Source organism: Monopterus albus, unplaced genomic scaffold, assembly GCF_001952655.1.
Source record: "Monopterus albus unplaced genomic scaffold, M_albus_1.0 scaffold36.1, whole genome shotgun sequence".
Lineage (NCBI taxonomy): Eukaryota > Metazoa > Chordata > Actinopteri > Synbranchiformes > Synbranchidae > Monopterus > Monopterus albus.
The window spans coordinates 678297-691332 of record NW_018127916.1 but is presented as its reverse complement, the minus strand read 5'-3'; the positions used below and the strand labels follow the sequence as shown (position 1 = coordinate 691332).

Below are 13036 nucleotides of genomic sequence, written 5' to 3'. Positions count from 1 at the left end.
TATGTAACTTTTAACTAGGGCTTGTGCTACTTTATCCAACATCCAGACTGGGGAGTGAGGTCATACACTCCAAACATGATGCATCAAGAATTTCCAAGAATTTAAAATGACAAACAAATATGGTATTCAGAGCTGAAGCAAACACAGATATGCATATAAAACGGTCTGGACCGACTGAATGTGGGTTTACTTGTGAATAATTAGTGGTTAACACTGATTAAAACACATGTACCTGCTATCACAATAGGCCCACCTTTCAAAAAGAGCATCTCCTGCTTGACATGAGATCCCAAGACCCTGACTAGCTGTTGGAACAGGTAGTATTTGTAGACTGTCAGGTAGAAAACATTATGTCATCTTCTGTGAACAGTTCCTCCATCAACTGCTTTTATGTCCTGCATACTCCAGTCTCATCCTTATTCAACAGCAGCAATACTCAGCTGAACTACAGTGAAGTGACAACGCAAGCACACACCGCATCTATTAGCTATTGTACATGTTGGATATAAACCGTCTTTTCAAAAGACACACAGAGTTGTGTTCTCTTGTAATCACATTTTTGCTGCAGCCACACTATTACAGGAAGTTCTGAAACTGTTCCGTGACAATCTTATCAAAAATGAAAATCTGAAAGGACAGTAAACAAGAAAGAAGAGCACTGAGGTTCAGCTATTAAAAAAGGAAAATTAAATGACAAAGAGAGTGCAGCGCCATATCTCAAGAAGAAAAGGCAGCGTGGGATTATTAATGATACAGACTTAGCTTGTCGATTGTAGTCCGTGAGAATGAATCTAGCCTTTGACTGACAAATATAATGATGACCATTTAATGTGACGGGGGAGAATCTGGGACGATGGGGTGAAGAAGTCATGCCATGGGAGTCTCTTACAGGGGGCTCCCTTTGAGGGAATGCTCCATTTATCAGTGTCTCAAAGGCGAGATCATGCTTTATGTCTAATTGACCAGAGAGACCTCTCCTGAATAAACCAATGTGTCTGTTACACATGACAGCCAGGTCACATGAAAGGCTGTGCAACTAATTAGACTACACTGAAGGCTCTATATATAAGAACCAGCTGCAACAATAGTCAGTACACCCTTCAGTTCATTTTTTTTAAATTCATTAGCTTTTTTTAAAAATGTACTGTATGTCAGGCTTTATTTTTAATGACACACTTGATGCTCTTGGGCACGGAAGATACTAGTCTTACACAGAACTGTGCAGAGATGTTCTGCCGTTCTTCACAGATGAATCATATTAGCTGCTCTGTCTTCTGCTTTGAACTACTTCTCATCAGATTCAAATTAGAGGACATACTTGGCCAGGTCATAGTTTTCATATTTTCCTTAAAATTCTTATGTGACGTTTCAGTTTGGGATCATTGTTGGGAAATCCCTCTGATGCCAGGCTTCTTGCATCTGGGAGTCATCTGTTCATACAGTATTTGGGTATACACACTTACATCGTCTCCCCTACACCTTTTGCACGCGTCCTGCCTCGTATCGGCATAATCACTTCCTCAACATGCTGCAGGTTATGTTTGTTTTACAACTACTGATCTCCCTTTTGAGTCAGTCAGAGTAACATAGCCTTTTTGTTTTGTTTCTGTGGCTCCTAACTGAAGCTCGGATTTGTTTTCTGTGCCCATTGAGAAAATATCAGTATTTGGGTAGCAGCCTAGTGCCAAGTTGCTTGAGAATGGAAATTAAATGACAGGCACAAAAAAAAAGACAGGGGGTGGGGGGATAAAGAGTCTGACCTAGTTGGGAGAAACACAGCAGCCTGAGGCCACAAGCCCCTTGGCCCTGCCTTCATTTCAGATCAGTTCTTCAGTTTTTACCTTTCCTCTCCTGTTTGTTACTCACCTCTCCTTCCTTTTTCTCCTTCTCTTCTTATTTCCCTGTGTCATGCCAGTGATCAGTATCAATATGTAACAGTTGTTAAATCAAACACAGCTTAGCAGACAGACAGTGGCGAGACTCACTTGAAGTGCTGGTGCTCTCTGGAGGTGCGGATCTTGGCGGAGTAGCGCTCAGCCAGTTTGTCCAGGCCTCTGGAGTACTCCAGCTGGAGCTCAGCCTTTCGACGGAAGAAATCCTGCAGGTCCTGCAACAGCTGCAGCCGGGACTCAGACTGCTGCTCCAGACAACGGAATTGCTCCACCAGCTGGTTACGGATCTCTGCATATCAAAAAGGACGACCACCTTCAGAATAAATAGAGCCTCTCTGGGGGAGGAGGGGGCTTACATGCTGGGCCTCATTTGTGCCCTGCCAAAAACAGTGCTACAGGTCAGCTTTTATTCCACAGTCCGTCAGCACTGGATTGAGCAAAGCACATAATAATACAGGACACAGAAAGCTGTGAGGATACAGCCAGGCCAGTACAAGAACTAATGAAAGACCAAAGTCATCACGATTGGATAAAACCGGGTGTCAAAGTCCATTTGTCTGTGTATGTGTTTTGTGTGTCTAGTGAGAGGGAGGGGGTGTGGGGGTGTCTAAATGCTGGGGTACCACATGTGTATGTGAGATGTATATCTGATGATTGCAGCAGACAGCATGGAAAATACAAAATAGGTCAGCTTCTCAAAATGCATTGTGTTGAGCGAGCCATCAGAGAAGTTTATCTGGAAAAAAAATTGCTGGCATTTTTTTCCAATTACAAGATTGCTGTGGTTTTCTGGCTATGAGGTTTGGAAACTGACTTTTCCTATTTATAGTATGAGAATGAAGAAAAACTATGTTTGGCTCATTGTTTTGAAACTATGGTTGATATAGTATTTACAAATAGCTTGACACATAAATAAACCCTTGATGTACAAGTCCAAAAATCTAATTCTTCTCATTGCAACAAGGTATTAACAATATTTCACTTTGTGAAAACATCTCCTGTTTGTAGCACGGTGCAGCTTAACAGTAAATGCCCAAGAAGGCTTTAGCACTGTTAGATGACTGTTCTTCAATACCACTGGGATTTTAGGTGATAAAAATATCCAGTGAAGTAATAACATCACTTTTATGGTTTTACATTAACAGTGAGAAGGGATACAGATCACATTTTATTTCACCCATATACTGTTTACTGCAAGGTTGTCACCAATGCAGTGGCTAAGTGGCTGCTGAATGTGTGGCTGCAGATGATCTATAAATCATACCAGAACCTGAGTGAGATTAAAGGATAAGGCTGGTCATCTTCTATATTAATAGTATTTTCAACACTCTCCATACAGGGACTAAAACAGACAGTGAATTGCCTCTACTAGCGTTAATGTCCATCAGTTTGTTCATCTGACCCCCCATTGGTTGTTCAAAAATAATTAAAAACACATCAGTGAGCCGCACCACTGCACTGGGTGACATAATTCTTCATTAGCAAACACCGGACCTGAACATGAGTAGCTAATGGAAGGTAAACAAAGCTGAGAGCTCGCACAAGCACAGGTGACTCTGACTCACGCTAACTTCAGGACGTTATGGCTGCATGGAGACTTTGGGGCAGCGTAGTCGGGTCTGAGGTTTTGTTAAAAAAATTAATGTGTCACCCAGTGCAGCGACGTGTTTCCCTGATGTTTTTAATCATTTGTAACATCAACGAAGACCTGTCACACAGACGAACAAACCAATCGAGGACTGACAGCTGACAGACATTAACCATGAGCCATTTTTAATCATTTTTAACTATGGCTTGCTTAAAATCATCAGCTTGGACAACAGAGTAGATAGAGTATATCATGCTATGCTAAACTACTGGTGAATTCACACCTATAGATAAGACACACACATATAAACAGGCTGAGGGGGTAAATAAAGCATCTTTCTACAACACAATAAGAGGCAGATGAGCAACACTGTGATGGCTGTACATTCCATTATGACAGACTGTTTGCACCATGCATATTGTGACAACCGCTGGCTCGGTTGAGAGGAGCTGGCCTGACCCTGTCCTATACTTGACAGTTAACTAGCCAGCAGTGTGCCGGCACCTGGCTCAACAAGGAGGAGAACACCTGGTTTGTCTTTTGTGCTTTTATTGAACGCAGTATGGAGACAATTGACAACACTGTCCAAACTGGCACCATGTGCTCTCTAAAGAAAATAATGAAAGAATAAACAACACATCTCCCCAAACTTCACCGTCGCCCGCCAACAGAACCAAAACAACACGCCCACCTGTCATCCCTCTTATACCCTCCCGCACCTGTTCCTCCCCCCATCCCACATTGGCCAGAACAGCGCGGCATTTCGCAGAAAACAGCGGTAACCAATACATGCACAGCTTTCACAACATTGTCAAACCCATTTGCACACAACAGAACACACGAACATCAGCGGCCGGTCAGGGTCGCCACAATATATATGTCTGCTGTGCACTAAAAGGAACTCTGTAGAAATCTATCAATGTTAAAGATGGCCCAGTGGAAGAAGAGCACTTCTGTTCATTTCATTTCTGTATCGTGAATAAGGATTTCAAAAATGCCTCCTCCCATAATCTGCGAGTGTGTGAGCGAAAACCTGAATGAAAGAGCAAGAATAAGAAGGACAGAGTAAATATGTAGTCATTTGCTATTTAGACATGTACCCCTAATGGTCCCCATAGCCGCGCCGTTGCCTGGTTACATGCCTCTGGACGCATTTCAATGAGAGCAATCCAGTTCCCTGTTCTGACAGTCACAGCAGTCAGTCTGTTTAGCATAATGGCCGAGGACAAGGGCAACTTTCTCAACTTCAAAATACTCAATAAACAGCCCGTGCTGATGAAAGAGGCAGCAATCAAGTTCAAAAGAGAAAGAAGTGTCACTGCGATGTACCTCTATGCAAAAACAGACCCTCGAACAACAGTTTATTGGCCTATGTGACTTTCATTTTTTTAATCATACTGGGACAGTGCAAAAGAACAAGCAGACAATATAATGAGCAAATCTAAACTGACCTAACTGCATAATTTTGTCACTGAGACGTCAGATAGACTCCTGATATTTGCATCCACTCTCCTGTGTTATTTTTAGAACCTAAACTGTTACTAGGGCCTGTGCAATACTGCACTACATTCAATGAATGATTCAAGCCTTTGCAGAGTAATGCATAATTACGATGAAGCTGGCAAGGAGATCAAGTCAAAAATATAGAAAGAAATAAGCCTCAAAAGCTAAATGCAGCCTCATCTGTTTAATGATTTCACAAGAGCACAGGTTTCCTCATATGAATACTGTGAGTCACATGCCACTCCAGGTTCTCTGCCTGGGAACAGAGTCTAGCCAAAATGAATAAAATGTTCCACACTCAAAAGCTTATGGAAATTTTACTAACAGAACTTTACACTTTGTAATATTTATTTTCTCCTTAACCATATGGTTGAGATCCTGGTATTTTCTGGCGACTTTAATAAGCATTTTGAGGATAAATTAATTGTTTCCAGAGACTTGAGGGCAACATAAAATGAAGAAAATAGCCTCTAGCTGCTATCAATCTGGGTGTGATTGGCCAGTGGAACATTGGTGCACAGTGTGACACCGATCATGTTGTAAACAAACATTTTTCATATATAAAAACCAAAATCAAGCTACCCAAATACAGAATGTCCCTCAACTGAAACACCTTTCATATACAGTAACTCAAATCATTTTGTCATCTCTGAAGGTTTATTCCTTAGGAAAGTAAGGTACCTGCCTGAGCTTCTCTGTTGAGGATATGGCCTGTACATCAGATTCAAAAAAGACACGTGCCAAATTCAAATGCAACATGTCTGCAGTGGCAACATACCTGCATCTCTGACATATTATATAATAAAACAGGAGGAAACTGTTGCCTTTCAGGGTTGCCAGTTAGGATGCTGCATTGCTGCAGCAGAGAGCACCCAGTATCACACTGCGAGGAGTCACTATCACCACAGCAGCCTGCTTAGTCTAACCTAGCACAGCTATTTCAATGGCCAGCAGTCTCTGGGGCTGTGTCTGCAGTTCACCATTCGTGGCTAGTCACATGTGGCCTAACCCAGACTGACACGTTGACATGATTTGGCAACCTTAAGGCTATGTTCTGTGAACACTTGTCTTCTGAATACAGTAAAGGCTATGGTACGCCTTTACAGTCTACTTGCCTGAGTTCATCATTCTTCCGCTCTCTCATCATTACTAACAAGGAAAGGAATCACTATTTGTGCAGTCACAGGACAGGAAAATCCAGGAAGTAGTGGGCAGAATTCCAGTCTTCTCTATAAATCTTGTGACGTTCAACTGTGAGTGTGCATCTGTCAGCACAGCAGCACACAGTGTCTCATACATGTTACCAAGATACAGGCAACAAAGATATTTTTCAGTGTTGTAATGCAACCCTGTCATTTCACGACAGTATCAGTCAAAGCATTCTTTCATTATGATGAATTCACACAGAAGGGTGTGTCTACATGCTCTCTGTGGAATGCATATCTGCAATGAATATGGTGACAGCATGGGTGGCTATAGTGAGATGCTGCTTTGTTGCAGCTGCTTTGTCATTAAGTATAAACTAATTCAATTTTGTTACAAAATATCACATGCTTTTCTGTTTCAGTTTTGTTTTGTATAAAAGCGATTTATGTATAAGAGTCCAGTCAGATCAAATGGCATTAAAGATAATGTGGCCCACACACAGAATTACAACATGGTCTTTTAGTTGAGTTTTAGTTTTGGGATCATCAGGACATTTAAAGGTATCAGGCTGCTGCAGAAGGAAATATATCAATTCAATGAAACACTTTTAATATAAAACTCTCTTCAGTGTTACTAAGGAGGAATATTTTGGTCATAATGGTTAAAAACGTAAAATAATGACTTTCCAATCATCAGTGAATCAGAGATAGTGTGTGACAGTAATCACAAATAGACCAGACCTGTACAGCTGTGAGCTCAAAACACGGACAACCGGTGTTCAAATGTGACTGCTGAAATGTGACATGTTGGAAAATACCGCATTAGTGCATTCGGTTTGTGCTTGCTGTGCAGCCAGCAACTCAGCATTACTGGAGGCCAATGTCAGTGTCAAAATAAAGCCCCCACAGCTTCAAACTGATCTAAGCTCAGTTTGCAAATGAGCTTAAGATGTCAGCTTAAAAGCTTGTCCTGAAACTGAGACGAGAGACAGAGCTGTGATGGCTCTCTCACAGCCATAAAGATGGTGTGGAGAGACCGGAAAGAGAGACAGTGAGTGTGTGTGTGTGTGTGTGTGTGTGTGTGTGTGTGTGTGTGTGTGTGTGTGAGGAGAGAGAGAGTGCAGGAGTCAAATAAACGAACACAAAAGCCAAAAAAAAGAGAGTGACATGGAGAAAAGTAAACCGCACCTCGGGTTCATGGGCCTGGCACACTTTTCAACTACTTTTTGCTGGATATGAGCTGAAAAAGCTCCAGACTGATGGCAAAGAATAACAGTGAATTCTCAAAATGTAGGAACTGGAAATAAAAAATGTTTAGCATTTTTGCTTGGAAACTGAATCCAGGAATTACTCGATTATCAGAAGAGTTGCAGATCATCTTCCTGTTAATGGACTAATTGTTTTTAATTGACTAACATTATGAGCTCTATCTGGTTTAAAATGATCATTTATTGTCAAATGAAGTCTGTGCTCTGTCTGTATAAAGGCTGAAAGATTTATGCAGAAGGAAACCACAACTGTGAGAAGGTGATGCACAGACTGTTGAGTTGACACTATCTGAAGCTGTCTCTAAAAGGCTGAGAGGGAAAGCCACCCATACACTTTGCATCCTACCCTGTCTGTTGTGTGTTCCTTGCTCTCTTCTCTCTCTGGGTGGCTAATCCTGTCACATATTTAACTGCAGACACTAAAATCCTTTCATGGTTCATAATTCATACAGACAGCATACATTATTTATGGACTTTCTGAACTGTCTGCTGTGTGACCTTCTCCCTCATCCTCCTCATATTACACTGATGGGTCATGAAAATCACTCTAGAACATAGTATTTTAAAATAAATTAGTACAATGTCAATTAAATTTGACAATTTAAAATGTACTGAAACCTTTTAATTTTAAGAAGCAGTTGTAAAGCGTACACAGCCATCTCTATCTTGTTTTATGTGAGGTGCGTGACCTCCAGTCTATTAGAGAAAAAATGTCCAAGGTGAATTGGTACATTCCCTTGTTGGCCGTGCAGCACTAGGACCGCCTGCACTTTGAAAGTAATTATGAAGCTCCAGTGACTGAACATGGCATGCCTAGCTCTGGGGTTGGTGCCCACGGTTATCCTCAGTACAGAGAAACCGGTTCAGCCAAGTTCTCTGGATTCATGTGGCAACATCATCCCGGAGTCAGAGGGACTGGCCGAGTTGACATGATGACCTGAATCCATGAGACATTTTTCAGAGATGCGCTAAAAACAAAAGACTGTCACCTCCAACTAAGCAAACTGTCCCACCCCACAGCCCTGCACACTAAAAGCCTTATAAAGCTGGTGAACAGAGCCTTGACACGCTGATTAACAAGATGATCAGGCCTGCGCGTTACTAACCTTTCACTTGGGTCTCATATTCAGCAATAATCTCTTTGTCCTTCTTGACTTTCGCCTGAGATGACATTTTGTGTGGGGAACGGGTTGTGCAATCCTCGGGGAAGAATCAGCGTCTCAGTTGCCACAATGCAGCGTAGCCCGTCCGCAGTCCTCTCCGGATAGTGGACCAGCGATCAGACGTAAACCATCGCCCGCTTGATACAACTTCAGGGATCAGATGCACTGGAAGCGTTTGCTGCTGCTCTGCGTTCAAGGCGACGTCGATCTAAAAGTGCAAAATGATCCCCGACCACTCCTCTACACCAGCACTGAGCAGTGAATCGGAAAACGATTCCCGTTTGAGGTACATTTCACAAAGCCTGGAGTAAGCAACAAGGGGAAGCAGCCACAGCAGCCACAGCAGCCTCAGCGATAATAGCGCCGGGCTGTTTCTGCGTAACACTGTCAACCAATCTGCCCTTTTTTCTCCTACCCTCTCCCCCCCCCGTCTCTCTGCAAGTTCAATGCTGCTGCAGAAAAGGCTGAATGGATGTGAAAGTCACGCTGAGTCTCCTCCTCCCCAAAACCCTCCCCTCCCTCACTTCTTCACCACTTTTCCTCTCATGGATGATTTAAGATTGTTCTGGGTGAGCTGCAGGATTGGGGTAGCTCGCTGAGGATGAGCTGGATCAGTCTGTTTCTGCCATTAGTTAAATGTTAGGCCTATTGTGTGTTAATGATGCAGACCTAGGCTGCATTTGGTGAAGCTTAAAACTATTTTGTGACATGCAATATGTTGGTGAAGAATGAAAACATATAAGTCCGTGCTTTTTTATAGTAAGACACATTTACTTATTTACATCTGAAACTCTTCATTTGCAATCTGTATGTGCTCATCTCTTTAAATTGTGCATCAATTTTCAAAATTATGAACTGAGATAGGATCTTTGTCTTATATTTACAATTAAGACCAAACAGCTCAGTGTCGCACTTCCATAAAATTGGGGGGTTCACAACAGACATGTACAATATGTTTGCCTTTGAATTTAGCATAAATGTTTGAGTTATTCTTCTTGGGGTGTGAGCAAGACCATCTTTATTTCCTAACAGGGGGTGTTATAACATGACCCCTGTTACAGTTAAACACATCTGCTGCAACATTCTGGCAAAGATGATGGAGCATTTCATCAGAGAATGTCAGAATGGCTCAGTGTGTCACTCCGCCCCACATTTTGTTCCTCTCAGTGCAAAGTCAGATAACAGCAGCCAGATAACTTTCCATGACTTCTCAGCAGCAACTGCATGTTAAATCTTTGATTGTCTTCCTAAAATGTATTTTCCTCTCAAAAGAATGTCCACTGATGTATACACCAGGGATAAATGAGCACTTTTTTAATGAGTTGTTGGCAAAAATTGCATTTTAAGCTGTGTCAAGACATCCTGGTCTGCCTTTGCACCCGATTCTCAGGACATCTGTGGGTTACTATCAGCCTGTGACAAGCGTTAGCTGGGAGAGAGCCCAGGAGAATTCTGCAAAAGAACCTTTCAGCTATCACCGTGCAGTAGTCTCTCCATCTTCTAATTTCCTGAGCAAATGTTACTGACCAATCCTGATAAAAGTTGGAGTGGAATTGAAAGTAATGTGAAAAAGCTGTGTCTAAATAGCTCATAGAACCATAAGACCATCCACTTACTGTATGGGTCTTTTCTGGATCATCACATGGTTCACAAAGAAAATAAAGGAGGCTATAGTGAAGACCTCTTGCTGTGTTAATGGAAGACAGTAATATAGTGAGGAAAGTTATTAGCTGCAAACTGGACTTGCTGGAGCCTATAGTTAAGAGGAATTGTCTTAACGAAACGGTAAGCGTTATGGATGACCCGGTACACTAGTCAAACCGTGGTACACCTTTGCAAATAAACTGGTCCAGCTCGCTGTCACTGGGAACAGTACAGGAGATCATTCCTGCCCACTGCCATTTTACACAATCATGTGTACACTTTGTATTTACTACTGTATATTGTGTATTGCATATTATGATTCATACTGTATAGTATATTGCATATGTTAGTTTTCTCTTGCTTTTGCTCTTTTATTGAGATTATTGTACTGCAATTCCTGTTGGCTACAGTGGTGTTTGTTGTTGCTACTGTAACACAAGAATTTCCTTCTTCAGATTAATTATGTGACTCTCATCTCCTCTCAAGCATAGTATGACAGAGATCCAGTACCTGTCTAAAATTGTACCCTCTGAACATGACTGGTGGCAAAAGTTTGTAGTTTCATCCTTGAAGTAAAATATTTACATTTTTAACCACCCAACACTGAGTGTTATGATCATGGGTAAGATACGAAAGTTAATGTAAGCATTATACTATTGAATTTACAAGTGGCTTTGTATATGACAGGGTTCAAATCACCAGACATTTGGCCTAAATGTGAGTCTAAATGTTTACAGACAAAACTGTAATGGGTGACGTACTCTGTGCCATTGCATGCGATGTTTGCTTATACTAGGACAGGCTGTTTGTTTCAAGTGTGTTATACTGTATGTAGTGCTCTGTGTATGTGTTGGGAAGGTAGCAGGGGCCAGGGGTATTCCAGAGATATTACAAAACATTAACGAGAATCTGCATTTAATGTGTTTTATTTTTGTTTTGTTTATTCACTTTGAAGCTTTTAAGTTTGTGTGTGTGGGGGGTTTAAGCTCGCATCCAGCTGCATGATACAAAAATATTGATGCTTCCGCGCACATTACAGTTTTTGTTTACGGTAGGAACTAAAGTTTCAGGTTGTTGTAGCTAGTCGGGTCAGTTAGCGAAGAGGACATAGAATGCTATCACTAGCCTAGCTACAACCCTTCTTGTCTGGAAGTACTCATTTAGCACTCTCGAAGTAATGTCGTAAAGTGATCGTTTTCACCGCTGACTGAGAAAGGCTGTTGCTGTGATTGTGGCTGTCATGGCCGTGGTCCGGTTGTTATGACTCTGACTGTGACACATTAGTTTATGACACGTTAAATTAATAACTACATCGATAACATATCAACAGCCTCAGCTATAGTATGAATTGTATTTGAAGTAACACATCCCACAGCCCTGCTTCACATCAGTGTCAACTACTGAACTTTTCTCCAGTTGATGAAAAGCGGGGCTACTTTAAGAGCACGAGCGCCCTCTGCTGGTAAAGTGTAAACAGCTAGCCAAAGATGAACAGTAACCGCAACGGACTCCCCCTTTTGCTGCTTTTTTATTCTATAAAACTGATATTTTATGCCATCAATCAATATCAATTGTATGTTTCCCACTGATTAGCCTATAGTTTACATGCATTAGATCGATTGTATTAGGTTTCTAGATTTACTAGAGTCATATGCATCCCATGGGCATAAATAAAGCTGACTAAGGCAGTTTATTTCAGAATTGCGAAAATAATAATAGGTTTCTGTGTGTCAGGCAGTGACATCAGCAGATACCCGTACATGTGACTATCCATAAGTCATTTGAAGGGTTGTAAAAATAGATATTTTGCAATGTTAAGAGGAAATTGTACAGACGAGTGGCAAATGGAAAATGAATAAATTACAAATTCTTTATGATGGTTTTTCCTTTATTTTGTCATCCATCTGAACTGTATATTGTCATACAAATATTTCACATCAACAAACCGTGGGAACTTGACAACATGACCCCCTCTATAAAATATGTGACATTTTATATCACTGCTTCCTAAATACCATAGACTCACTTAATGATGTCACTACTGTGAAATGTGCTGGTGGGTTTTCTGTGCACTGAATTAAATGGAAAAGGAATGTTTTGAGCAGACTGTTTTGACAGTATCATCAAAGTGTAATTTAATACAAACTAAGCTCAAAATAACACATTGTTAATAAGTATCATTTTGAATAATATTCGTGTATGTGTGTGACTTTCTGTGGATGTGGTGTTTCTGCTGTCTCTGACACTGTCTACTGTAAAGTGTTGTGTAACATGTTGTGTCACCAGCCACGCCTTTCCACTCTCCTAACAACCAGTAACAGTTGAGCGAAGCTCGAAGATATAAGTCAGCTGCCAGTGACTATGAAATAAATTAGCTGCGGGACAGCACAGCGTCACGGAAACATGTTGTGGTCAATATTCTTGCTGCTTAATGGACTGTTTATGCTGCTAATTTTCCTGTACTCCACTCGCACAAGGTAAGATATTCATTAATGCGTTGATTTTAAAGATAAAATTTTATTAGCAAGTGTTCATTTAATAAGTTGTATAAGACTGAAGACTTAGTGCAAAAGGACATTTTGCAAATGTAAAAAAATCGACAAGCTTAACTATTATTTACGTTTAAGTTGTACTTTAAGTTAAGTCCATTTGATTAATAAAGACATGAATGAATCAAATCAAATCAAATCAAATTTTATTTGTATAGCGCCAAATCACAACAAAAGTAATCTCAGGACACTTTACAAAGTAAGGTCTAGACCTTACTGTTATCAATATTATCACATAGGGAAAACCCAACAAATCCCCCTTGAGCAAGCACTTGGCGACAGTG

The 13036-nt window shown here is 41.1% G+C and overlaps 2 protein-coding genes across 3 annotated transcripts in view; one reads left to right on the top strand and one right to left on the bottom strand.

Annotated features, from left to right (window-relative positions):
- LOC109958979 (SLIT-ROBO Rho GTPase-activating protein 3-like) overlaps positions 1-9040 on the bottom strand; it is a 29853-nt gene extending 20813 nt beyond the window's left edge. The window contains exons 1-2 of one of the 2 annotated variants that reach the window (XM_020597989.1): positions 8503-9040; positions 1986-2181 (exon numbers count right to left, since the gene is read on the bottom strand). In XM_020597989.1, the coding sequence (XP_020453645.1) occupies positions 1986-2181; positions 8503-8569 (263 nt within the window). In that variant the 5' untranslated portion in view covers positions 8570-9040. The remainder of the gene's footprint in view (positions 1-1985; positions 2182-8502) is intronic. The other variant, XM_020597990.1, reaches the window with a different exon arrangement.
- A 3553-nt stretch (positions 9041-12593) lies between these two features.
- LOC109958996 (prostacyclin synthase) overlaps positions 12594-13036 on the top strand; it is a 7045-nt gene continuing 6602 nt past the window's right edge. The window contains 1 exon segment of the mRNA XM_074527633.1: positions 12594-12680. Coding sequence (XP_074383734.1) covers positions 12607-12680 — 74 coding nt within the window. The 5' untranslated portion in view covers positions 12594-12606.